The 27,746-nt window shown below is 38.6% G+C and overlaps 2 protein-coding genes across 7 annotated transcripts in view; both read right to left on the reverse strand.

The window, feature by feature from the left end:
• LOC111863033 (oocyte zinc finger protein XlCOF6.1) overlaps positions 1-23,429 on the reverse strand; it is a 76,111-nt gene extending 52,682 nt beyond the window's left edge. Inside the window, exon 1 of one of the 2 annotated variants that reach the window (XM_033750898.1) lies at positions 21,833-23,429. In XM_033750898.1, the coding sequence (XP_033606789.1) occupies positions 21,833-21,950 (118 nt within the window). In that variant the 5' untranslated portion in view covers positions 21,951-23,429. The remainder of the gene's footprint in view (positions 1-21,832) is intronic. The other variant, XM_023848977.2, reaches the window with a different exon arrangement.
• A 172-nt stretch (positions 23,430-23,601) lies between these two features.
• The window catches only part of LOC111863031, a 72,549-nt gene continuing 68,404 nt past the window's right edge, over positions 23,602-27,746 (reverse strand). For all 5 annotated transcript variants that reach the window (XR_004512863.1, XR_004512862.1, XR_002842534.2 and 2 more), the window contains one exon: positions 23,602-24,865. Coding sequence is in view for 2 of the 5 variants with exons in the window: in XM_023848966.2 (XP_023704734.1) it covers positions 24,777-24,865 (89 nt within the window). In the remaining 3 variants the exon portion in view is untranslated. The remainder of the gene's footprint in view (positions 24,866-27,746) is intronic.

Genomic DNA, 27,746 nt, shown 5'->3' on the forward strand with positions numbered 1-27,746 from the left:
TTAATAAATGCACGAATCGTTTTCTGTTTAATGATAATAAAATAAAAAAAATATTATAATATTATAGTAATAAGTTGGTCAATTACGTATTTATATTAATTGTCTGATATAATGTGTTTTTGAGGGGAATAACATTTTTGTGTGTCGTGTTGAGTCATGGATACTTCGTGGTGTGCCGCGAGTAGAAAAAGTTTGCGGAACACTGGTCTAAGAGATACATGCAGCCTAGTTTGGTATCTTGTTTGTCTTTTATCAGTGCTTACTTATAAATGACATTCTTAAGTAGGCATGCAAATAAATAAAGCTTGGAACGATTATCATTTTTATTTCTTATATCCTGTCAATCTGAAAAAATATATATCGTAATAAATTCAATGTAAATTTTCAGATATTTATAAACGGTTAGTAATGCAGTACAAATTTTATGTTTGAGGAATGGAATTTCATTTCTATTTCATTTCGTCGTAAGACTTATTATTACCCATTATAACTAACACTGATGAAGAAATCAGGAAACCAGTAAAAATTAAAAAAAAAATCAAGTTATATTTGTGTTTAACGAATTAAGCACTACGCCATGAAGGCGTATGGGGAAGTGGATATATAGATCTACATTTCCTTGACCTGGGCACTAGTTAGAGTTGACTAGTCAGCTTCAAGACCCAGCCATGTTCACAACTACAAGTAACTGGGCTTGACTCCAAGCCAAATCATTCCAACCCGTAACCACACTCCCTGCTTACTTTAGGTAATTTGTTATATTAATCTCCTACCTAGAAGTCGGGGTGGCTCAGTTGATATAGTGACTCGTTACGGGCTGGACGGCAGAGGGGTCGAATTTCATGTCCTGTAGGGACAAGAATTTTCCCTTTTCAGCGTCGTCCAGACCAGCTCTGGAGTCCACCCAACCTCATGTCCAATGATTACAGGGAGCTGTTTACCCAACCTCCTATCCAATGAGAACAGAGAGCTCTTTCACTGACGTTAAAGCGGCCGGGACGTGAAGCTAACCACTCACCTGCAGATAGTGTCCAGGTCAAGGAAATATGGATTTATACAATCACTCCCCTATACTCCATTATGGCCTAGTGCTTAATTATTTAAGCACAGAAACATCTTTAACTTTCCTTTACCCTCCTACCTAAGTTGAGATCTCTCAATTTGTCTCATACCTTTTGGAATCTTGACCAAAACTTTGTACGCATTTCACACGTCTCTCGCCTGCTCCATGTGGCTTAATCTGATCAACCTATTAATATTTCTGAACAGTGCAAATGCCATGTACAAGATATAAACACATATGGGAAAGTAATGCCCAAATATTGTGTGGAATTGGTTCATCTGGCTCAGGATAATGATCAGTAACTGGATTTTGTGAACACGCCAATGAACATTCGGGTTTTGTACGAGTCGAGAAATTTCTTGACCAGATGAGAAATTATTGGCATTTCGAAAAGGATTCTTGCTGACACGAAACTTGGTTGCCCTTACAAATGAAATGTAAGTTCTATTATCATACAATGAGTTAAGAGAGTTAGTAGATCGTTAAGCAAAAATTAAACAATGCGCAGTAAGACAACAAGGCGATGCATTTATAGTTGGGGCATGCCCCTAGACCAGGCATGTCAAACTCAGCTTGTACAGAGGGCCACCTCAGCCCTATACGTAATAGTCGAGGGCCGCACTTCAAAATAGAAATATACATTAGATTTTGATACAAGGAAATTTAATTCTATTTATTATTTAGGAATAATTTCAATATAATTACCTAAAGTGGAACACTTATATTTTGCCCACAAATCAAACCTGTAATTTTACCTTCTATTTTACAACAGAAATAAGCGATTTCCCATTTTTCTTGAAACACACCGCGCTCACTTTCAATAGTTCTTTTTTTGCTACTTGAATTTTTTGAAAGCGACATTGCCGTTTAAAAGTTACTGCACATATACAAGAAAACTCGTAGTTGATAATTAGTGTTTAATTATAACCTTTATACGTTCATCATAATATAACATCAGCACCTGTCGCTATGAAAATGAACTGAATGACAATGTACAAGAGACTACCGGACTAGTAGGAAGGTGTATCTTGTCTCAATGGTCATAAAAGTGAAAGTCTGCTAGCAGCCCATTAGACAATGACGGGGGGGTTGCAAGCTAGTTTTGAAGGTAGAAATCCCTTGCACTTGTCTAATTAGCTCTAAAAGTCGAAGGGCCGCACTTTGTGGCTTTGGGGGCCGCATGTTTGACATGGCTGTTCTAGAGAAACCTGCTCACTGCTGTTGGAATAACTCTCCCTACATAGTTACACCTCTGTCTCACTGGGAGACCTGCATACTGTATGCGGGTTTGTACTTGAAGGGAGACATAACCTCGTGCAGTCCGTTGAAAGCCGGCCGACGTTTCTGAGTGGCTTAACAACTACATCTTCAGGCTCGAAGGATAAGCCAAGCAAGAAAACAACATGAAATAGGTAGCAAGCAAATTTTTGCTTTTAACCAGCATCACACTAGTTTACTGCTTCTACACTGAAGATGGAGGCGACACGTTCCTCAGAAACTTCGGCCGACCTACACGGCTCTATATCCCAGCAGACAACACTCTAAATAGAACACTGCTGGGAGAAGCTCGCGTCTGCATACGGGTTTATACTTCTTCCGTTGAGCCGTAAATTTATCGCTTCCTGCAAATAAGGAAATCTGCAATCAGATTAATCCGGCTGATTCAGCTCCATTTCTGAGGTGGAGGCTTGGGCGAATTAATTTCTCACTTAACAATTTTATCTGATGTATTCACTCCGAGGTCAGAGGAAGTTTCATGGGCACATCCTCACACTCTCTGCAACTTAACTCGTAATTCCATCATGAACGGTACCGGCGCGTTGCTTTACTCCCATTCCATTTTGTTGTCTCGCTGAAAGGTTCAATACGCCCGCAGATCTGCTTCAGAGGGTCCCATACAGAAGCGGATTCTCACTCCCGGGAGGGAGAATATCCTCGGAAAGATGGAGATGGTGTGGAGGAGAAACAAGTTAAAGACGTTTTCCTGTGCTTAATTCAGTAAGCACGAAACCACGAAGATACTTGGATAAGTGGAGTTATAACTCCATCTTTCTTTACCTTGGCACCAAGTGGACGTGAGTGGTTACTTTCACGCCCCGACTGCTATCTACTGGATAGGAAGCAGGGTGGGCCCCACAGCCGTTCTGGTCGCTGTGGACAAGAGATATATTGCTTCTGCCACGAATCGAACCCTGGCCGTCCAGCCCGTAGCCCGTCGCTATACCGGCTTGTGTGTAAGGTCAAATTTGTTACTGTATTACACCGTTTGAAAAAGGTTTATATTTCACGGGTGTTTTTAGCAAATCCATGTGTCTGAATGCTGAAATCAATCTGAATTTTTTCCGTCCCAGACAGTTTTGAGTGGCACATGAATTTAGATTATCTGGGATTTATATTGATGAAGTATTAGGAGGTTCGTAAAAAGTACGCAGTAAAAGTTTAATAATTTGTACCATTCGCCAAATATAATTAGGATGAACATATCAAGGAGGATGAGTTGGGCAGGACAAGTAACATACACACAACTTTCTGGTGTGAAAGACAGAAAGAAAGAGACGACTAAGAAAACCTAGACATATACAGGAGTATAACGATAAAATAGTACTCAGAAGAATAGGCTGGGGTGGTATGGACCGGCTTAACCTAGGTGACGAAATATACCAGTGGCAGCTTCTTTTGAATACAGTAATGAACATTCAGGTTCATTAAATTCTGGAAAGTTTTTAGATGCTTAGTAGCCGGTGGCTTCTAAAGAAGGACCAGTCTCCATGGTGTTATGAGTAGGTAGTTGGGATTTACCTTACAAAAAAAGGAGATGCGTTTGTCAGTTTCCCTTCCTACACTTCGAAAATTTATTCGAGTCACTGCTTGCATTTTCATGTTATGTACGAACCAGTGGCGTGCCGTGCATGAAAGCAAGGGAAGCATTGCTTCCGTAGTTAAGAAACGAAAAGAAAAGAAGTCATATATAAATTATTCAATATGAATAAGGATTTGAATATTGTCATTTAGCGCGTGATCCTGCTCAAGGCCACATGCCTCCTCCTCATTTTCCCCTTGCCTGGTGGGACGGACCAAGTTTCCTTCGTTAATCTGGGTGCGAATTCGTCCCATCCGAAGTAGGCAAAGGAAGCAAATTTCGGTTTGCTGCCTAGACCACCTAAGAAATGTTCTTTTTCATTGGTTTTGTGAAAATTAAGTGTTTATGTGTGATATCAGTCTTGTTGGGTGTTATAGGTAACATTAAGTTTTATTAAAATATTGTAAGTGCATATTTATATGGCGTAAGATTGTATTTGTGATCGTATTTTGATGCATCAGAAAGAAGCTATCCGCGTTTTAGGGAAGCAAGTCTGATACTGCGGTAAGATGGGCAGGGGCGCGATTAGACTACACGCACAAGTAACAGCTAAAATGAATGCTGGCAGACAACGTGACTGCGACTGTGCAATCGAAAGCCTTTTAAAATGGGGGGTTATTAGCAGGGACTTTTCTGAAAGGAAAATAATTATAGAAAGAGGACGACCGACATGAGAGGTGCCAGAACTTAAGCACACACCAAATTATGTGTGAGGAAATTTAATTTGGAACAGTATTCTTAAACAGAATGGCTATCCGGTTGCCGTAATATAGGAAAATTTTTGTTGGCCATGCCTATTGTTTCTCAACGAAAAAATGTATGCAACAAGACTGGGTTTGGTGATATCAAGAGCCTTCATAAAGAATTGAAACGACATGAGAACTCTCAGACTCACATTATTTCAACAATGCAACTTGGTATGTTTGGGAAACCTAGAATTGACTATCAACTTGACAATCAAAAGCGCCTGACGATACTGCAGCATAATGAAAATGTGAAAGAAAATAGAGAAATAATGAAACGCTTGATTTATATCATCTGCATTTAGAAAAGTGGCAACTTGGCCTCCGTGGTCATGACGAAAGCGTTGATTATTTCGACCGAGGTAATTATGTGGAATTAGTTCTCTTGTTGAGGAAATACGATCATAAACTCAATGTTCACCTTGAGAACAGTACAGTATTTACAGGTTTATCGAACTGAATACAAAACGACCTTATTGACTCAATAAATGATGTAAATTTTTGTGAGTTGATTGCTACCAATTCGTTTATTAGATACCACTGCGTCCCTTACCAAAAATAGTATTGCACGCCACTGATACGAACATGCCCATGCTTCTTCAATCTTGTTACACTCTTTACGTACTCATTTTTGTATGTAACTCCCCTGATTTCAGTCAGTTAATCTCACGTATTTTATTCGTGGGGTTTCCATAATTCATAGCAATTTGAACCACCTTGAAGATCGACAGAGCTTCGTTTCATAACTCGTGTGTTCTCATTCTTGATCTGAACTTGTCAGAAAACCAATCTGAAATTCTCACTTCTGGATTCAAATTATTAAATCCTCTAGAAATAGAGGCGAAGATATCTTTGTTTCGCAAGTGTCAAAAGTATTCTCTCCATTTCTCTCTCAGGAAGGCAATTATCATACTGGACTAATATGGACTCTCCCACGAAAGTCCTTACCCAAGGACACGATACAACCAATCGATGCCCATTATTTCACATTTCGAAGCTGAGTTCGAAAGGTGTGCAGCTCCATAACAGACATAACCATTCCTGAGTCCCAGCAGCATAGACCATTCATGCTACTAAAATGAAATTGTGTGTCACCTTGAGATACATACGCAGAGCCTAGCAAGATAAATATTTTTCTGTTGAGTACCGCTTCTGCTTGATTCTGGGTTGCGATGAAATCTGTGGTTCCTTCTGCCAATGGGACGGCCGAGCACGGAAGAGGTCGTTACTCAGAGAAACTAACAGCCATTTTGCCAGTAAGTCCTGATTCAAGGAGAAATGTTTCCCCTGCCGACGCTTCATGTTAAATTTGGTTTAATGACATATTCTCTTAAGGCTGTGGGCTGAAACGGTAGTGGGTTTCTCTATTTGAAACGGGAATCTTCGTGACTCAGGGGGCCGAAATCAAAGAAGGGACATTTGTGGGCCCCCAAATTAGAAAAGTCATGAGACATAGCTCGTCTGATGAAATTGTAATTGGAGTTGAAGGTACAGTTTTGACACCATTTAAAGATGAGAGAACAATTTCCCCGGTCAGGAAACTTGGAGCGGCTTGTTGAGGAATTTCTCAATATCTCGAAGTCAAGAAATGCAAAATGCATTTAAACATTCATTTTTTCGGACTCGTGCCTCTACTTGTTCCCAAAAACTTGTGCGCAGCGATGAGTGTGGGGACACAATCATCAAGAAAAACCAAAGAAAGAGGAGGCTCCGAGGGAAAGCGGAGCCCCAGTATGTTGGTCGACTTTTGTTGGACACAGGTGGAAAATACAAGCCTTGTCATGGGGATCTGCATTTCAGTTGAGTTCAACATGCTACTCCCAATTCAATGTCATTTCTCCTTGAAACCGGTCGAATTTTCATTTTGGATTCACTAAAAATCCGTGGATGATTGGATAGTTTTGAGGTTATTTTTGAATTTAATGTTAAAAACACCTGCGATGTTACAGTTGTCATACGTGTGACAAAATAATTCGTTTTTGCCTTTCGTCGCCTAATTAAAGGAAATATCCTGGGATTTGTTTCGAGCGATTCAGAAAGACAATGGAAAGCATCAGCCAGTACAGTTAGTGTCTCGGCCGAGAGTAGAATGGGTCAACTTCAGAACAGAATTTAGAAGTGTTTCGACTTGAGGCGACATCTTGGGTTAGAATGTAACATCTTGGGCAATATCCTACGGCGAGTGGAACTAGAGTTGTCCCTGGTCTTAACTAGCAACCATGTTGGGCCTTATACGTATTATTAGACTTGCATGAGGACTTGGGGCATAATCCCAACGATTTCTTGACCTGGGCATTGTATGAAGGAAAACACACAGATTCACGGCACTAAACTTCAAACACGTGGAAAGAACCCTCGGTACCCACTAGAGAGGAGGATGGACAGGCCCTAGGTTCGATCTGGATATTGTGATGTCGAGAAAAATTTCTAGAACTGGCGAGAATCGAACCCGATTCTACACCCTTCCAGACCGTAACATACGCACATAATATCATATGAAATCTTTGCTATGCTGAGAAGACGCCATTAAGTTTCGTCTGGAAACCACTGGCCTAAATATTTATGCAGTTCGTTCGTATAAGATGTATGTAGAAATAAATAATTTCTGTTTATTTGTGTCGTTCTGTCGAACAATAATTTTCCTGTGTTCAGCAACATTTCTCTCATGAGATATGATAGCAGCGTTGACTGAATGACGTCACAGAACCAACCTGTTGCTGAATGGGTGCTGTGTGCAGATTCTGTTCCGGGGATTTCGATTTAGACTGCATTCGCTCTCTGCGGCATAATAACGCTCTACGTATCACGGAATATGCACAATGAATGATCGAGGCTACACAAAAACTACCGATTCTATTAAACAAAAATATTTTTTATTCTGTGCAATCGTCATCACCATCACCACAACTGACACAGCTCGGCACAATCCAAGACAGAGAGAACAGAGAATACAAGTAGTACACAGTATATACATACAGTATATTAAAGAGCACATGTATTAACAAAATAGTTCAGCTTTACTCCACAGTACTGTTCATAATAGACATGAGTAGCATTACAGGAAGACATGAGTGCCTGATAGTTTTGACTCTTTTTGTTTAAAACTTTATAGACAACTTTACTTCCAAAGGAATAACAAGTTGTCAATTATTAAAACGAAGCTGTGGGTTTCACAGGGCCATGCAAACCGAGGGGTCTTACAGACAAGGAGTTTTACAGATGTAAATACACTGAGAATGTCATGAATCAATGCCATATAAATAGCTAACCTGCATCACTATTGTAAAACTCACTGTAGTAAGGTATGATAAAATAAGAGGCAATACATCTTCACAAATAAAAATGCGATTTGATTTGATGTGGAGCCATGAAATATGGCAGATAGGTACCAGTGCTTCAGAGGAGTCTACTGCCGCCTACTTCAAGGCGAAAGAGAGAGAGAAAAAAAGAGGTCAATAATTTTGTGGATATGGCGTTGGGAGGACCTGAAGTGGGGGCATGAACAAACCAATAGGAACCGGTGGGCCTGCAAGGAGCGTTACGTTCAATCTAACCGCACCACCGTGTACATGGATGGAACAAAGTTCTCAGAGAACTACGAAAGTGCCACGTGCACTAAAATGTAATTTCAATTTTCACCGCCGTGGGAAAATCTGATCTCAAATTCTACAAATGCTGAATAGATAAGTGGTAGCAGACCATGTTAATGCTTCAGTGCAACACTGTCCATTGCACGAAATGAAATATCCCAATGTCATTTATTTCCAGGGGCGCAGATTACGGTAGCAGGAATTATCGCAACATGAACCATGAAACGAGTCGGAGCTAAACCGTGCTCAGCAGCTTGTAACGACAGGAACGCAAATGCGCATTCGAGCCTAATGGAGATTCACGGAGATCACAGATCTGTGTCACTGAAATGAGAAGGGGAAATGAAATGATGTGTATGGTAGTAAATGTGTGACTGACGATTTCGTTATATATGAGGAATAATTTTGCTTTACTGGTTTTACAGCCCCTTGGGACCTGGCTTCTGAATTTTAGTTTCATGATCATTTTACTGACAATAGGACTCCTTGGACGTTGCAAGGCCGCTACCTACACACAGAGCAACACAAACACAGAATAAAAACATGCGCATACCAAACATCCATGCATTGTGTGGGATTCGAACCCACGATCCCGGCTTCCTAGAGAGCGAAGACAGTTGATACCTTAGGCCACTCGGCTACCGTGACCGGCATTAGAAATGATCTACAGTATTAATTATAATTATATAATTATAAACAATCAAAATCGATATGTGCAATAACATAATTTATTTCTTTGACACTGCCTTTGATAGATTGGTGTTTAGTTCCCTATAAAATATTTGGCTAGCAAACTAATGTCTGTATATTTAAATTGTTCCAGACATCATCCCAGAAGCACACAAAAGAAATATTAAACTAGTAAATATATTTAAACCTTCTACTTCAGTGCTTAAGGTAGACTATAAGAACATGCTCTATAATTTTGCGATAGGAAGCTGGAATTAGTTTTTGTTACGAAAATAAAGCAAATACATTCACTTTAGTATAGAAGAGAAAATGGCTCCCTCCCACACACACACACACACACACACCAAACTTCGATAACGAGGTAAGCCTAATGCTTAAAATAAAAAGTAAAACCAGTTTACGACATCTGCGGTCGTCATAGAGATATACTAAGAAGAGATTTATCTTCTGGGATATAACGTCGTTGTCTCTCTTTATAATCAAACGAAGTTTCGGAGGAATATATGGCCTCCATGTTCCCCAGACCATAACACTCTTTCTAACCATCGCTGTGAGAGCATCCAAACCTACAACGCGATATATTATGTTTACTGTTTCTCGGGACGTGGGACCGTGTAGCATAGATACAGGTATCCATTTATAAAACTACACGGCGCCACATCACAACAGAAAACAATCGTAAAGCCAATCTTGATATTCGTCTTCCGGGTTACGCTACCGCATGTTTACTTTTTTATTGCTAGTCCGTTGTACTGCGCCACTTCTGGCCTGTTGTCCCAGCCCCAGATGATAGGTGGGGTGATTGTGGAGCAAGTGGTGGAATGAAGATTGGCAGGAGAAACCGAAGTACTCGTAGAAAACCTGCCTCAGCGCCACTTTGTTCACCACAAATCCCACTTGACCAGAACGGGGATCGAACCTGGGGCGCCGCGGTGGGAAGCCAGCGACTAACCGCTTGAGCTATGGCGCGGCCTCCATAAACCAGTATGTTAATAGCAACGTTTCAGAGGTACCCACTACCTCAATTTGAAATCGGTGTGAGAATCATGACGACCACAATATAAAGTTTCACCCGAGTTTTCATATAGCGAAATCAGCACGAGCTCTTTCAACCCGAGATACTTTAATTGACAAACTGTGGCGAAGTGAGCGAATTAAGTTTGCAGGACCCTGTTTCCAACAAACTCTGTATTTGACTTGTTATGAAGTGTGCACGTATCTCTCGAGAGAATGTTTTCCTATGAGGGAGTGGCTCGCCGGCAACGCGGTGTGAGCGAAATCCAGTTTCGGGCTTTGTTTTCTTCTTGGTTGAAAATTCAGGTTCATTTTTGATTGAAGATTTTACGGGCGTTGACGGTGAGAAAATACCAAGACATACAACTCATCTCGCGGCGCCGCAAGACTGACGTTGTGTATGTGGAATCACGTGGTAGGCATGTAACGGTACAACTTTCTAGAACACTAGAACTTCCGAAGAAAAGAAAAAAAAAGGGGGGTGTATGGAAGGAAGCCGCTGAACGGAGCAATAAGCAGAACACATGGCTCAGGAGGATAAGGTCTAATATGTGTGTGGGAGTAACTTCAAGACATGAATCTAAGTTAATATGTACAGTGGGGGCCTATAAGACAGTTCTTCTTGAATTCCTTAACAAGTAGACTTATATATCTGATACGAGACATTTAGAAATAAGAAAACCCATTGAAAATAAAGAAATTAATGCTAATGAATGAGCTTTTCTTTACATGCACCTGGGCATGTATATTCTTACATACATAGTAGGATCAATATATGTCTTAAATTTCAATAATACGTTATTCAGAAATGTACATATATTATATTCCTTTTTTTAAAGAGGAAATAATTCTTCTGTATTTTTAACATCAATAAGAGCTGTCTGCATATGCGTCTGTAAGAAAGTACTGCCGTGTACATCATAATGTTTCTTCTGCATTTTCAATCAGCTCCAAGCCGCCACTGATTATGACGTAAATTTTGTTATTGTCAGAATGATAATAAATAATATTAAATTTTGAAATGAGGTAGCCAACCTGTGGATATATATATACTCGTATATAGTATTCTGTTAGCTAAAGGTCTCTTCTATTTTTTATTTTCTACTTAACTTACGTATATTAATTGTGTAATCCAGAAATATAGGAAAAGTTTTGACTATCTGATTATGATCATTACACTTATTCCAAAAATTATACATTCGAGATATGAAGCTTGTGTTGCAGTCACCCCAAACTGCAGCCTACACTTGAGCATTAATTTTATGCTTTAAACTACTTGGACGAAGCCTATTGATCCTACATATGCGGATTGAGGAACGGGGTGTGTAGCTACACATGTCTAAATCACTGCATTCAGGTCAACTGTGGGTCAGCTAGATTAGAGTTGACCTGTATGAACACGCTACATGAGCTCAAGACGAGACTGCCTCAGAAATGCAGTCCAGTACTTTTTGTTTACAAATAGAGGAATCTTCCAATGTGGGACTAAAGCCTGTTCGCAGTAGCACACAGAGAGCAAACGTCAATCAGTTCTGAGGAGACTAATGCAAATCAGAAATAATCAGAGTTACTTTAATGTGACTTTTAAATTTCTCCCACAAAAAGAATATTATTTTGCCTTAGAAAATTCAGTGATATAACAGACGGCTTGAAAAGACATTAAGTTAAATAATAATTCAAAGATTGATATAAAACCTGAAATTATAAATACAGCTACTTAAGCAGATCATGTAGCTTTTCGTATGTCACGGGAACTGATATCCTGACTTTGAAATATGGACTAAGGATAAATCACGAAATGTCTGGGCCAGGATGGCCGGTATACCGATCGAGATGCCAACCGGTAACTTGTAAAAATTATACCTCAAATTATGGCAATTTCCAGCACAATATTGGTATAAATAATATTAGGCTCACATTTTGAAACTATTAATGATTATGTAATCAGAACACCCACTCTGTCTATAAACTGAGGATTCTACTGGCAATCATATGTAAAGCAATTGGTACATAATTTCGACTCTAACAAGAGATAACACAGTGGTATTATTTAAAGCGTATAGAATCCTGTAACCTTTTATATGTTGTACCAATGACTGGATTCTTACTAAAGACTGTGTCATATGGGCCCTGAATATGCCCACGACCCACACCTAACAATTCATATTATCTGTCATCTAGACAAGTGATTTGCAACATTTTGCTTCTTGTGTGCTACCAGTCAGTTTGTCAAGAAACAAAAAAGAAACAAAAGGTACACAATCAAACCACAGTAAGAACAGCGCTTCTCTATTTCAAGTACCTGTATTTTTACAATTATGTACATTTTAGTAATTTTTTTAATCAATCTTTAATGCAGATTCTTAAGAACTTAAGAGATTGTAACCATTCTTATAAAGTTTCTTTCCATAAATTTATAAAAATAATACAGTTGTCAGAAATATAACTAAAGTGAAGAACTAAATATAAGATTTTGCGTACTTAAAACAGAGGGAGTGAATATTTGTGTGACTGGATGAATTGTTTTATTCGAGATCTCATGTCCCACCCAGCCGACTGACAAGTCCCACTGGTTGAGAAACACTTATTTACCCTCGGATTTTCCCACCTGTTAATGTAAATTTGTAAGCTCATTAGGTGAACGTTGCGAAAGGCTTTTAATGAGGTACACTCAGGAAGATTGTACGAGCAAGTGATTATCTCTAGCGTTCGAATACATTTAGTTTTTCTTTAAATGAGAAATGGCTACTTGCTCATACAGGCACGTAACGCTTCTCATTGGGTGTGGCTGTTTGACACTGCTAATTGCATAGCTCACTGTAATAATTTCAACTTCATGGGTCTACATGTAAGGATATCCTAAGACAGTTCCACAAGAGAAACAAAGCGATAGACTGGCGACTAATAGCAAGACCATCGCTTTCCTGCTACACAACATACACTTTACGATAAATATTTACATGTATACAAAACACGTTCTTCATCTCATGGTTCGTATGGTAGACATACCTATATTCACATCTTTAAAATTAAATATTTCAACAAATATAAATATGATATACAATATTTAAATCTTGCTTGAAGGATATTTTTCTTTCTAAATCCACTTGCATTAGACGAAGCCAAAACAACTTTCTTCTTTAAATTAAATTAAGTTACAGCTGGAAGAGGTAAGTCATTAAATTATAATTCGCAGCTGTAAAATACTCTCATTTTGTAATTGTTATTTTTATAACATTTCATATGTAAGATAATATAATGTTATGATTTTTTTTCATTTTTCAATAAAAATATGTTTCTTATATTTATCCAGGATACCGATCTGATTCTCCTCCAAGACACTTCAATTACTAAAATAATGATTCAGTATTTCAGCATCCCGTTGCAATTGTTCAAATTAGCGTCCATTGTTTATCTTCCGTCAAAAATGCAACACTTTTACATTCTATACTTCAACACTACATGTTTCGGCCTCAAACGGCCTACTTCAGATGTTTTTATGTTACAGATATTTTACTAAAACTGTGTTAAAAACTGCTACACTGTTTTAATTCGTGTTAAAGTCACACGCTGTAGCCTTCTTAATTAAAACGAGATAAACTCCTTTAAAATTTTTGTTGAATATTATTTCACCTCACCCGGGGTGTCATTTTCGTAAATGTATCGAGGTGTTTTTCTCGGCAGCTTGCCCCTCATGTTCGTGGTCTACTTGCAGTTTTTGACTGCCATCTGTAATTTATAAATTCCTATATTAATGTTGTTTTCTATTTGTTGTTGTTGTTGTTGTTGCCCTTGGATGTCCTGGTGGTTATGTTAACTGGATATGCAGATACCTAACCAACAGAAAATCGCCGGTCCGTATTGGTGAAACTATTTCATCGCCCTTTGAAGTATTGTCCGGTGTTCCACACGGATCTGTTCTTGGGCCTCTGCTTTTCAATGTCTACATAAACGGCTTGTGTGATTCAATTAAGCACTCCAGGCATCTACTCGTTGCAGATAATATTAAAACTTACTGTGCTGTTAACTCTCCTGAAGATTGTAATCTTCTGCAATCTGACGTTGACTGTATATGTAGCAGGTGTGCAGCGAACTATATGAAACTCAACGTTAACAAAACCAAAGTTATAACGTTCGCCAGGAAAACTAACTATTTGATATACGCGTACAGACTTTTTCATTTCACTATAACTCGAACATTTTCAGTGAAACACCTGGGCGTATACCTTGATTCTAAATTTCATTTTCATGATGTTAATTTTATTTTTTCACACTGTATTAAGATGCTAGGTATAATTCGCAGTATCACTTTTAACTATTCAACCCTTGGATGCATGTTCATATTATACTTTACTTTAGTTTGATCCAAGGTTGAATACGCTTCAGTAGTTTGGAATTTCATTACGTCAACTGATGCAAACAAACTAGAACGCATTCAGCAGAAATTTACGGCTCTATGTTTTAAACCTTTTTCCTCAAGTAGATTACTGTTACGATTTTGCTTTAGAACAATTGAAATTGCACACCTTGCAAAAGAGGAGATATCTTGATGCGCTCTTCCTTATTCAAGTTTATCGTGGTTCTATACTTTACCCTTCTGCTTTGGAAATTGTTGGCCTTCGGGTCCCTGTTCGATACATCCGAGACTTTCCTATGTTCAATGTCTGTTCTGTTAGTAAAAATTGCCCCTCTACTAGATGCGCTTCTGCTGCTTATGTTGTCTGTAGGGACGTTGACGTCTTTGGAGCAAAAACTCTGTTGATGAAACACATCTTATACTGAACTAATTACACTATTATTATTATTATTATTATTATCATCATTATTTTTATTAATTTCATTATTGTTATTGTATGCTGCTCCAATTGAAACTCAAATTCTCACATTGTGGTTTTGTGTATGTTTGCTTCTGTATCTTTCTTCATGCTGTGTAATTAATATGGATTATAATTTTTGTATTTTGTTTTTTAATTATTTTTGTGTATTTCTCTATTCGTGCAAGCTTTCTAATTGGCCTCTGTGCTGTAAAGTTTGCACGTCAATAAACCCGAATTGAATCGAATTATTTTATGTTATGTTTGTTTACTTTTTGTACTCACATGCTCCTGGTTTGTGCGTGCTTCCTCCACAGCGTGTGGTATTGTCTTTACTAGTGCTGATGCGGTATAATTGTTCCTGTATTTATATGCTCCTCACAACCAGTTCACATAAATGCAGGAACAATTACACCACATCGGCACTAGTGAAGACAACACCACACGCTGTGGAGGAAGCGCACACAACCCAGGAGCATGTGAGTACAAAAAGTAAACAAACATAACTTAAAAATAATAACAAATAGAAAACAACTTTAATATAGGAATTTATAAATTACAGATGGCAGTCAAAAACTGAAAGTAGACCACGAACGTGAGGGGCAAGCTGCCGAGAAGAACACCTTGATACATTTACGAAAATGACGACACCCCGGGTGAGGTGAAATAATATGCAGCAGAAATTTTAAAGGAGTTTATCTCGTTTTAACTAAGAAGATTACAGCGTGTGATTTTAACATGAATTAAAACAGTGTAGCAGTTTTTAACACAGTTTTAGTAAAATATCTGTAACATAAAAACACCTGAAGATGGCCGTTTGAGGCCGAAACATGTAGTTTTGAACATGTAGTAGTGTTGAAGTGTAGAAATAAAAATGATGCAATTTTGACGGAAGATAAACAACAGACGCTACCAAAACAATACATGCTACAGACATAGTCTCTGTGTCTTCCTTTAACAAAAACAGCCGAATACACTATACAAACACAAAACATATGTGTGTGATGAACACTATCGCGCGTGGGTGTTCTAAACGAAAACACATAGTCGCATATCCTTCAAACCAAATTGTTTTGACTGTAGTATGTTAAGTATAGGTTTACAGCTAACACATGAAATATTCAACACACACAGCGTTACTTTCACGCACTTTGCATTAACATTCCACTGAATGCAAACTCCACAGCAACAAGGATTTTTGGATGTAATTGCTCTAAAGAGCACATAATTAAGCAGGACAATAAGCTGAAAATGCCAATAACTCGAAATCATTTTGTGTGATCTTGCCGGACTGAAGCGCCTAATTAGTCGATTTTAACCCTTTAGAGTCTTAATTTCGTCTACATAATATTAAAAACATCCATTCCTTCCTCTCATAAATCGCAGTTCCCCCATCACAAACAGCAATCGGCTAATCCTGTACAGGGAAATGACAGTTGGTTATTGTGAGTCATAGGAAAGCAATATACGCACTCTGGCTGGCAAACAAATGCAGGGTATCTTAACGTTAAAGAGTTTGTTACTTAACGACGCTGTCAGTATCAAGGTTATACAACGTCAAAGCCACTGCGATTTGAAAGTTAAAGCTTTCTTTGTGCTCCATTAAGCACCCTTGCTATGAAGGCATAGGCGGATTGTGGGCATCATCCAATGAATTTTTAATTCCTACACTAGATGGAGGTGAGTTGTCAGTTTCAGGTCCCGGCCGCTTTATCCTAGGGAAGTGAGCGCCAGATACCTTTCGGATAGAGTACAGGGTGACCCCCAGAGTCGGTCTGGACAATGGAAACGAGACTCTGACCCTAAATCATTGCTTGTCTAGCTCGTAGCCTGGTCATTACACCGACTGAGATACTGCCACTCCTGGCTTTAACAGCAAAACCTTGCATTTTATGTGATAATATTCCAACATCTGAAATATCACTTCTGCAGAGGTTCGCCTGTTTGGAATATACAACCGCTTTATGAAATTTATAGTTAATAGGTAACAGCTGAACCCAGTAAATACAGTTCTATGTATTTTAACAAAATAATTTTTGAGCGACATTATAACGATATATTTAATTACAAATTATAATTTATGAAAGAAAATAAATAACCAGTTTCGCAGTACATTGCAACAGCACTGGTTCTCGGTAACCACAGACTGGTTTCACACTGTGACAAAAGAGACCAGAAAAACCACATAACATATTTGATTATATTCGATTAACATAACAGCAACGTTTAGACAGACAGTTAATTTATGAATATGTAATAAAATGACATAAGTAAATCAACACATAAACGTTCCACAAATAAATCGATAATCATTATGTACATTTATGACAGGTAACTGTGTATGTATTCTTAACCTATATCAGTGCAAGGACTATACTCAAACATATGAAAACAGTTAGTTTTATGTGTATTAATTAATAAGTACTATTTTAATAACATTTTTGAAAATATAAGCCAAGCTCTATCTTTAATGCGGACTTCATTTATAAATGAATGCATACGTTACCAAGTCAGTAATAATGGTACCTTTTAATATCTAGGAAAGATATATTCTGAACATGAAGTCACTCATATAACGTACCTACCAACATATGCTAACAAACACACTTTTTAAATGAATGAATTCTCCAAAATTCGTCTTTTATATACGTTTGTTTTCATAGAAGCTGCTAGCTGAAAATCGTTATAATTATCTCTTTTCTTTCTTTCATCTCATCAAGAATGTATGTGACAAACAATCGCTATTATTGATACGTAATTTCCAAAGTTACAATTCTTCAAACCGTTGAGTTTGCTGAACATATTCTTATCTGTCCAGGCGTATAAAATATGAACATACTGACCACCGTCTTCCCAGATGTGACGCAGTGCGTGGAGTGCAGCAGAAGTTCACGATAATTTTGCAGAAACCCTGCAAATAGGAGCTTGTTTCTTGTTGGTTAATTGCTTGGCTTACTCTTCAGCCCTGAACAAGGAGGCTCTACGTTCCACTGAAAAGTCGATAAACGTTTATGGGACTATACTGCGTCACGTCCAGAAAATAGTCCTCTTCACAGTCGTCTTGAGAACCTCAACTGCAGTACTGCTTATTAGAGCTAATTTTATATTCCACGAATAATACGTTATTATTATTATTCTGTATTTCAAATGTCTGATGGTTAATTTCATTATCAAAAATATATGTTTAGTGAAGAAATATAAATAATCCGTACCTCATCATCATCATCATCATCATCAGTAATCTGTAAAGACGACAGGTCCACAGTCTCTTCCAAAAGAATTCCTCCATTTAATGCGATCTAGAGCTTTCAATCCATACTTACGTGCTCACAATCAGCTATTATTCTTCTGATGTTTTCAATATCTTTAAGTGAAAAGAAATTTAGGAACAAACAAGGCAATATCCTATAATGTAATCTTTCAAACGAGCGTTGAACTCATTCATTGGAAGTAAAAGTTTATGTCCTGCTAGGAAGGGGAATTCGATATTAATATTATACTCACAAAGCCATATAGACTAAACACCATCAAATCTTAGCCAGAAACTTATTAGGAACATCTAAACCGCTAAAATAAATTAATGCCAATTATATCATTCTAATGAATTATAACATGGCAGTATATGGGATAAAAAATAATAAGTACATATCAATAACTAAACAAATTAAATGATTTATCTTCTGTAATAAATAGCATATTTATAAGTTTGTAAATAGGTTATTACATTGCATTTCGAACACAAGATAATTAAAATTTTAGTACCACACTTACAGCCCATCTTTGTAACTAAATACGGCTAAATGGGTACCACCCGAATTTGCTATGGAAGGGCTGTGGTCTAGTGGTCAGAGTTCCTGGCTACAGATCCAGAGGTCCAGAGTTCGATTCCCGGCGCAACCAGATTTTCTGAGCAGTGGGACTGGAACGGGGTCCACTCAGCCTCGTGAGGATAGTTGAGGGACTATTTCAAAGAAATAGCGACTCCGGTCTAGAAAACCGAGATTAACGACCGTGGGGATCTGTTCCGCTGACCATGTGAAACCCTCTATCCGCTAAATTTGGCACTCACTTCGCCGACAAGCGGCGGTAGCTAGGTCGGTATAGTTCGCTTGTGGACTACAACCACGAAATTTGTTTTTCTAGGGGAGGAATTTCAGTGACAGCCAGAAAATTTTTTACAAATTTACATGCATGTCACGGAGGCCTTTTAGAATATTTTCTTAATTGCTTTAATGTTTAGCGTTAATATTTATATATTTTCTTTCATTCTGATTTTTTCAAAAAAAGAAATGGGGGGCAAATGTCTGTGAAATTTATTCAAAATGGGGCTCAAAATATTCTGAACTTTAACATGGAAGTTTTATGTCGTGATATTTTCATAAGATGGGCGTTTTCTTCACACTACTCACTACTACACTGTGGCAACACCACAGTTCAAGCAGTCAGAAACCAGCCTCTTGCTACAGAGATCTGGGCTTAATCGCAGACTATTTAACATCGGAGGCATGGTGAAAAAATTGGAACCAGGACAGGCTTTACTCTGGGCTATTCTGTCTTCCCTTTTCAACTATCATTCCACCACTGCTTCACATTAGTCTACAATCTGGTGCTGATGCAATAGGCCCATTTGATACTTCAGTACAAAGGAACTCTCGCCATTGTTGGTGGAATAAGTCAACACTCAGAGAGAGACCCTATGATACAGTCTGCAATGCTGCCAGATCACTGTTTCTAGTATTCTGTGCATATGTATGTTTGTTGCGATGGGGCCAAGTAATTACAAATAGTACGTGAAGCAGGCTGATTGTTTTTGTTAACACAAAATGAAAAATGAAATAGAACTGCCTTTTTATTTATTATGAATTCTTATCATCACCTTGCTATTTCTTGCTTGAGCTGTCAGAGGAGGATTCTACTGTGTTGATGTGATGGGTTCAATCATTTTTCATAAACAAAATACAAAAATTTTCTTCTTCCAGCTTTTCTGTATATCTGACATAATCTCAACGCACTGAAAGTGCTTTGCACTCTACTGCCTTGGGCATTGGCTTGGCAGTATTGGAAATTTTAAATGTAATTTAATTTGTTTCATTCTGGTCCGCCACACTAAAAATTACAAAGACAAAAACAACACCGTCCAGTGTGACTATTTAAGTTTTATCACTTGCTGGCCTCCCACCGCAGCTGCCCGGGTTCGATCCCAGGTCTGGTCAAGTGTGATTTGTGATGGACAAAGTGGCGCTGGGGCAGGTTTTCTCCGAGTACTTCAGGTCCATTGCCAATCTTCATTTCACCAATTGCTCCACAATCACCCTCACCTATCATCTAGGGTTGGTACAATAGGCCAGAAGTGGCCGCAGTACAAGGGACTTAGTCCAACCCCACTAGCAATAAAAAAAGAAACTCTCCTGTGTCTGTGCGGCAGAATGAGTACATTCTTCTCCAGTTCTTTGATGCATTACATCTGTAAACTTTTAAAATTTTTGGAAATCTTAGGTGTTTTAATTTTGTCGGCATCTTGAATTCAGTTTGTTTTATATTTCAAAATTCTGTAAACATGGATTCCACTTCTAATTCCTTTCAACTGTCTCATACATGCTTATTCTAAATTATTTTGTAGTATGTATGTAGTCTGTAGCTTACAACTTTAAGTACTTGAAAACTGATTTGTACTTTCAGATCATAATTTTGCCTAATAATCATGAGAAACAAAAAAAAATAAGTTTCATGCAATTTGAAGCTTTCTCATTGACTGAATGCGATTAAGGTTTCTTGGGCAATCAGACGTATCAGTATGGTCACCATTTCCAACAGTAATGATAATGAGGGAGTTAGAGACAATGTCTATAATGTCACAAGTTCATTTCATACTGAAACACCTGAACACCTGAGAGTTTTATTATAAAGAATGTTTTTGTTAGAACTCAGAAGTTCAACCAGAAGACATATTTACTGCAGATTTGTCTCAATGTAACATGTGTCTTAGGAGAAATAAAGAAACTGGAGTCATACATGTGAATGTGTACATATTCTTGCTACATAAATTGTAGTCTGTTTTGTTGAAAAGCAGCCTGGGAACACTGTCACACACTTGATACCTGTGCAGTAAATGGTCTGCAATAGTTAAACACTCTGAAGGCAGAAACAGAGTTGATAACAAAACTTTCGAAGACAGCCTCTGTCCCAATATCAAGGGTTGTACAATGGGTGGTTATGTCACTCATCAGACCAAACTCTGATTGTGGAAGCAGAGGTAGCCTCTAAAATACTGAATCTCTCTTCTAGTTTCATATGTCTGAGATTTCAGGAAACACACAAGTGGATTTCCAACAAACAATGTTCGACTGGGGAAATGTTTCTTAAAATGTAATTAAATAATACCTCTCCTATATAAAATTAATTAATAACTGCTGATTAAAATATTAAAAAATATTCTCCAAGAAATGTCATATGCATCTGAATTTCGTTATGTATCTCATAATGGAGAATAAGTGCCATTTTCATCGGCTAAAGCTGTCTTCCACAGGTAGTAATGAAGTTACAGGATTCACTTATGTATATTTATTTACATGCCATGTAGTGTGACGTCTGCATCTCTGGAGTTAGTCATGTGAAAACAAATTGTTTAATAAGCTAGGTATATTCCAAAATACTCTCTCATGATGAACATGTGTCTGTGAGGAGAAACTGAAATTTACAGTTCATTTAGATAATAAGTTATGATGAGTTTGATTGTCAAGCACAATTAGGAAGTTATGACAATAAAAGTGGGGCAGAAACGCACAAGTTATCCCATTAAAAACAGAACAAAATTTTGTCAGTATATATTTGAATTCCATATCTGTGCACGTGAATATAATCTTATAATTTTTTTGATTAAAAGTTTCAAGAAATTCATATCACATCATTCCTCTCTGAAGAAATTACAAAAAGTTTAGAAATTTAAAGACATTATAAGATAATGCATATACAGAGTGATTTTCTCGCTAGGAAACCCAAACATTCCTCAATAACTTTTTACCTTTTTTATGGTTCCATATGAAAATTGACATACCTACCTTGTACATTGCAAAAGAAGGTCTGCCTAGAGCATATTCTGAAAATGGCCCCCTGCAGCATCCAAGCACTTTTGTATGCAGGCCTGCAAACTGGCGAAGGCATCTGGTAATGTGACATCGGTAACGGCAGCAACTACCCACCCTATGGCATCTTTCAGGGCGACAATTGTCTGCGGCTTATTGCTGTATATACGACCCTTCAGTAAACCCCATAAGAAGAAATCAGGTGGCGTCAGGTCTGGTGATCTTGGCGGTCACAGATTTTTCGAAATTAATCGGTCACCGAAATAACTTTCAATTTTCTTCATGCTTGCATTAGATGTGTGGTACGTCACGCCTTCTGGTTGCAAGTAACCTTCCGCTAATTTGTCATCTGTTAACTGATTCACAAATTCATTGATTATGTCCAAGTACACTGATATATTCGGTTTTTGGACTTTATCCATCGTCCTGGACGATGGATAAAGTCCAAAAACGCAATATATCAGTGTGTCATACACCATTGTCAGAATCCTATAGTAACTACATGTCCAAGTACATCTCTGTGGTAACAAGCTGATAGAAGAATATGGACCGATAATTCGTTTATGGGACAAGGCATACAACATCTCGATTTCCTCCGAATGGAAAGGCTCCGTATAAATTTCACATGGATTTTCTTCTGCCCATACCCGCTTGTCTTGAAGATTATGTAGCCACTCAAAAGAAATCAGGCTTCAACCGTAAACCATGTAATGTCTAAAATCCCCGGATATTGTCCAACTAAACGTTGGAACCATAAATAATATCATACGCCTTTCTCCAAATCCAGTGGAAAGCAAATCTTGGACATTGAGTACACGATATTGGTGCAGTTTCGTTTTTCTGACAGTTTTTTGACCCGTGGAATATGGAAAGCCAGTTTCTTGCGAAAGCCTTCTTAAGGAATTTCTTGGCGATGCCAGTAACTGATCCTTCACATCCTGTACCGCGCGATCACACATCTTCCGGCGTCGTGTGTGTCGAGTGAAAACACTTCCGTTTGCCTCTATTTTTTTCACCTGTGTGTGAATATGGGATTTTGTTGGTACACTTCCTTCATTACACTTATTCCGAAATCCCCTTTGACGTTGTTTACACGAAACTGTTCGCCACTATTCACGAACAATAATCACAATGTTCAGCTGACTACATGTTTGCGGCACATGCAGTCACTCTATACGCTCTATACTGAGTCAAACGCCTGTATGGCGGTCGTGTTTCGACGTCACGGGTAGAGTTCACTTCGTTTAGGGGTATGGTGTTTCTGCTTCCATAGACGTAAGCTTCGTCCATATCAATGTTCATGGGGAACCATACAAAAATTAAGAAGTTATTGAGGAATGTTTAGGTTTTCTGGCAAGAGAATCTCAATGTATGTATTTTAGTAGGACTTGATTACTTAAAGTATCTCCCTTGTTATTCAACATATCCAAATTTGTGGTGAAAATGAAATGGAAGAAAGGGAAATGGTAAAATTTCAGGTAAGATATTTTCAGCCATATATTCACCTTGGGGGCACGCGGTAGTATGCTACAAGCCGGAAGTCCGCGGGTTCAAATCTCGATGAGGTCATTGGATTTTTTCAATTGACCTAATCCTTCTGGCCGCACTAGGCCCTGGGGTTTACTCAGCCTCTAACGGAAATGAATACCAGGAATTAATTAAATAATTTTCCTGGGGAATAAAGCGTGGCTGACAACCTTACCGCCATCTTTGAGCCGATTGTCAAGGTAATTAGGGACCCTTAACGTCTCACAACCCTATGGGCCTTCACGGCCTGTTACATGGGTAGCTTTACTTTTTTTACTTTATATATTCACCTTAAAGATATGATGTAAATTAAATGGACCATAAAATACGCAGATGCTTCAGTGTCAGTAAACTATTCAGTGAGCTACAAACAGAGTTTGTCTGAAGAGTTTAAGAGTTTAATAGAAGAGTATTACAAAACTGACTATAAATAACTGTTTAAAGTACATTATTTTTAGAACAAACACTATACCATTTCTTGCCCCCTTCAACTTATGACAATTCATAGTATCTGGGAGACGAAGAACTGACGTATCTGAGGACTTTGGTTTGTTGTTTCTATTTTCGCAAGACACATCACAGTTTTAATATTTTGGAATGTATCCATTGTCTAGACTGCTCTTCTTAGAACTTTGGGAGCTGAATCTGTTTCTATCTTCAGCAAGAAATCATCTGAAATATTGAAAGGATCAGTTAGAGACAACTAATCTCAGTCACTGGACCTCTCCTGAGACCAAAATGAAAGATTATTTTTTTTCCAAAAGTGGTGTTCAGAAAAACCTCTAGACCAGTGATTCTCATGTTTATGCATCTTGTGTGTCATTGGCCATTCTGTCAACAAAGCACATTTCTACCACAGAAAAAACAAAGCTTCTCTTTTTCCAAGAAGTGTACTATTACAGTTATGTCCATTTTAGTGTAATATTAATCATTAATGGAAGTTCTTAAGAACTTAAAAACGTAAAAACTTCCGTTTTATTGTTGTAATTATATACAAACAATATAGTTTATTAGCAGTAATCCTGAGTAACCTCCTTCATGTGTTTTAGAAATATGTTATACAAAAATATTCGAAACCAGAGAGATAACACTCTTCATAAACCTGAATTTTGTGTGACTGAAATATTATTTAGAGACCTCATGCTCCACCCAGCTGACTGCCAAATCCCACCAGTGAGATGTGACAACAGACACTGATCTAGATGATGGATGACGTCCAAGATATTTACAGTAATTGGCTTTGTGCATACCTGTTCTTACATGTACCTACTAACTCAGAGGTGAAAAAAGATTTCAGTCTCTCTCTTCATGGGTCAATGGGTACTAAACTGTTTCGGTCACCAGCAAGTTATAATGGATCATGAACGATGAAGATGCACTGTAGATGACAATTTCATCGGAGGAGGATGAATAAAGATCCCATGAGCAGGACAGTCCAGCAGGATTCAGCATGACTACTGGATAGCGGCACTTCAATGTTCACTGGAACAGAGCACATGAATTAAGAATTACCTGGATGAAAGCAGACTGATATTCTTATGACTATACAAATGATTCCTTGTTTTCCTGCATCACTAATAAGTGGTGTGTTCCGTATATAAGGCCTCCTATTTTTTTGTGTTAATATGTAACGTCTGAGCTGGATGTTGGTGGCGTTGTAGTAAAGGTCTAACCTTCCCGCCAATGTATTGTTAATTTGGTTGTCATGCGACAGATAGCGACAGCAGAGCAATCTACCAAAATGGCGTCTGACATATGAAAGAGAAATGTGTTATTGAATTTCTCACTGCCGAACAAATTGTACCCATTGACATCCATCGACACTTGCTAAAGGTGTACGGAGACAATACAGTGGATGTCAGCACAGTGATTCGGTGGATAGTGCGTTTCAACAGTGGCGAAATTGAAGTGCACGACAAGCCACGCCATGGGCGTCCCTGCTCAGCTGTCACTTCTCACAATGAACAGCGCCTCATCCGAACAGATCAGCAGATAACGACCAGGGACTGTCAATTCTGAACGCTACAAGACGACGCTGACTAAGCTGAAAGCCCGTATATCCCGAGTCAGGCCAGAGAAGCAGACAACCTTTCACTTGCTACACGATAACGCTAGACCCCATACCAGTTTGGCGACCACCGCGCACATTGCAAAGTTTGGCTGGACTGTCCTACAACATCCTCCTTATAGCCCCGATTTAGCACCTTCAGCCTTCCATCTCTTTGGGCCTATGAAAGACGGACTACGTGGGCAACATTTTCCAGACAACGATGCTGTCGTTGCAGGTGTAAGAAAGTGGCTAGCCTCTGCTGGCGCAGACTTTTACGGGCACGGCATACAGGCTCTTGTTCATCGATGGCAAAAGTGAATAACGAATGGTGGTGATTATGTGGAAAAATGGCTTAAGTAGCTGAAATCTTGCTCTATTTAACTGCGTTATTATGATTTCTGCATCTTTGCAGTTTTCTTTAAAAAATAGGAGGCATTATATACGGAATGCACTTAATCGGCGAAGTTAGTGTCAACTTTTGCGGATAGAGGTTGTCACGTGGTCAGCGCAACGAATCCCCATGGTCGTGAATCTCGGTTTTCTAAACCGAAGCAGCTATTTCCTTGAAATATCTCCGCAGTTATCCTCATGAGGCTGAGTGAACACCGTTCCAGAACCACTACTTCTCAGAAAATCTAATAGGGCCGGGAATTGAACTCGGACCTCTGGATCTGTGCCAGGAACTCTGACCACTAGACCAAGATATAGCCTGCATGTAATCTTAATAAAGTCCATAAGAACAACAATGGGAAATTTGTGTACTATATTAATGGGCACTCTTTCTGGACTTAGTAATCTGTGAATATGGAAAATGGCTGGTGACATCTACACCAGGAGGTGGATGTTTGTTAGAGGAATGGCTTTAGTGATATATGATAACAGTTTTCTAGCTTACAAATTACTGATATTGTGTATTTCTTTGAAGCAGGCTCTTATATTTTATTTCTAATTTGTATGTAAACATACCATTAAGAGTTTTTGAGTTTTAGGGACAGAACAGGCTTCTGAGAGCATTAACAGCACCTGTTGCTCTCCTAAATGCAACTTCCAGCAGTGTAAACCACAGTGATAAGGGACTGTTTTATGTTTTTGTGGAACCTTATATATAGATTCTGCATGAGATTTGAACTTAATTGAGCAGGTAGGAAGGTCGAAGTTCTACTCAGAAGAGAGATAGCAGCGTGTATCATTGATACAAAGCCCCGGTGATTACACCGTTATATTCTACATATTTATGCTCCACTGTAATATTATGCTCTCATACATATTTCGTTTTCCAAGTGGATCTCTCCGATTCAAGGTTTACAACACAAACATTTTTATGAAGTTCTGATCTGTTCCTTGTGTGCTATATGTCCCACTCACGATATCCATCTTAATTTGATGTACATACTATTAACTCTTATGAGCAAGTCAAGCAGGATGAGATGGGCGAGGCTTGCAGAATGCATGGAGGAAAGCAAGGCTGCATACAAGAGTTTGGTGGGAAAACCAAAAGGAAATAGACCATTAGAAGACCTAGACAGATGGGAAATGTAGCCGCCAAGAATTGTAAGGAATATTCAATCATTTCCTTGAATTTTTATTTATCACTTGGACTCGAAGTATGTCGCGGGTCTTGGAATTCTTTTCGGGGGATGGAGTCAGAAATCTGACTCAGGTTCAGAAAAATTGGTTGTAATAAACTGGTATCTGCGTATCGGCGAAACTGACACGAACTGTAAAGTCATCAAGGCCGCGCCATACCTCAAGTGGCTAGTCGCTGGCTTCCCACCGTGGCGGCTCGGGTTCGATCCCGGGCCTGGTCAAGTGGGATTTGTGGTGGACAAAGTGGCGCTGAGGCGGGTTTTCTCCGAGTACTTCGGTTTCCCCTGCCAATGTGTATTCCACCAAATTCTCCATCATCATAATCACCCGGGGCATGCTACAATAGGCCAATCAGTGGCCGCTGTGCCGAGTGCACCCAGCTGGACTCCACCCCCTACTAAGCGAGAAATAGATTCATCAATATCACCTCATGACGCCTCATCGCTTGTGCGTAAGTAATTCAGTGTCGAACAGTAAAAAATGGATTATAATAGGATGGACCAGTTGAGGGATCGTGTGCAAACGGTAATGAACCTTCGGGTTCTATATAATGTTGGTAAATTCTTGAGTAGATTTGTAACTGTTGGCTTCACAAGAAGGACCCTCCTCCACGAGGTAGCCAGATATAATATTAACCGTCAAGTAGAAATTACGAACTTCCTCATTATAAATTTTCTCCACTTTCTTATTATTTCTTTCCTCTCGGCTATACATTCCCCCCCCCCC

Source organism: Cryptotermes secundus, unplaced genomic scaffold (genome assembly GCF_002891405.2).
Source record: "Cryptotermes secundus unplaced genomic scaffold, Csec_1.0 scaffold1088, whole genome shotgun sequence".
In the NCBI taxonomy this organism is placed as follows: Eukaryota; Metazoa; Arthropoda; class Insecta; order Blattodea; family Kalotermitidae; genus Cryptotermes; species Cryptotermes secundus.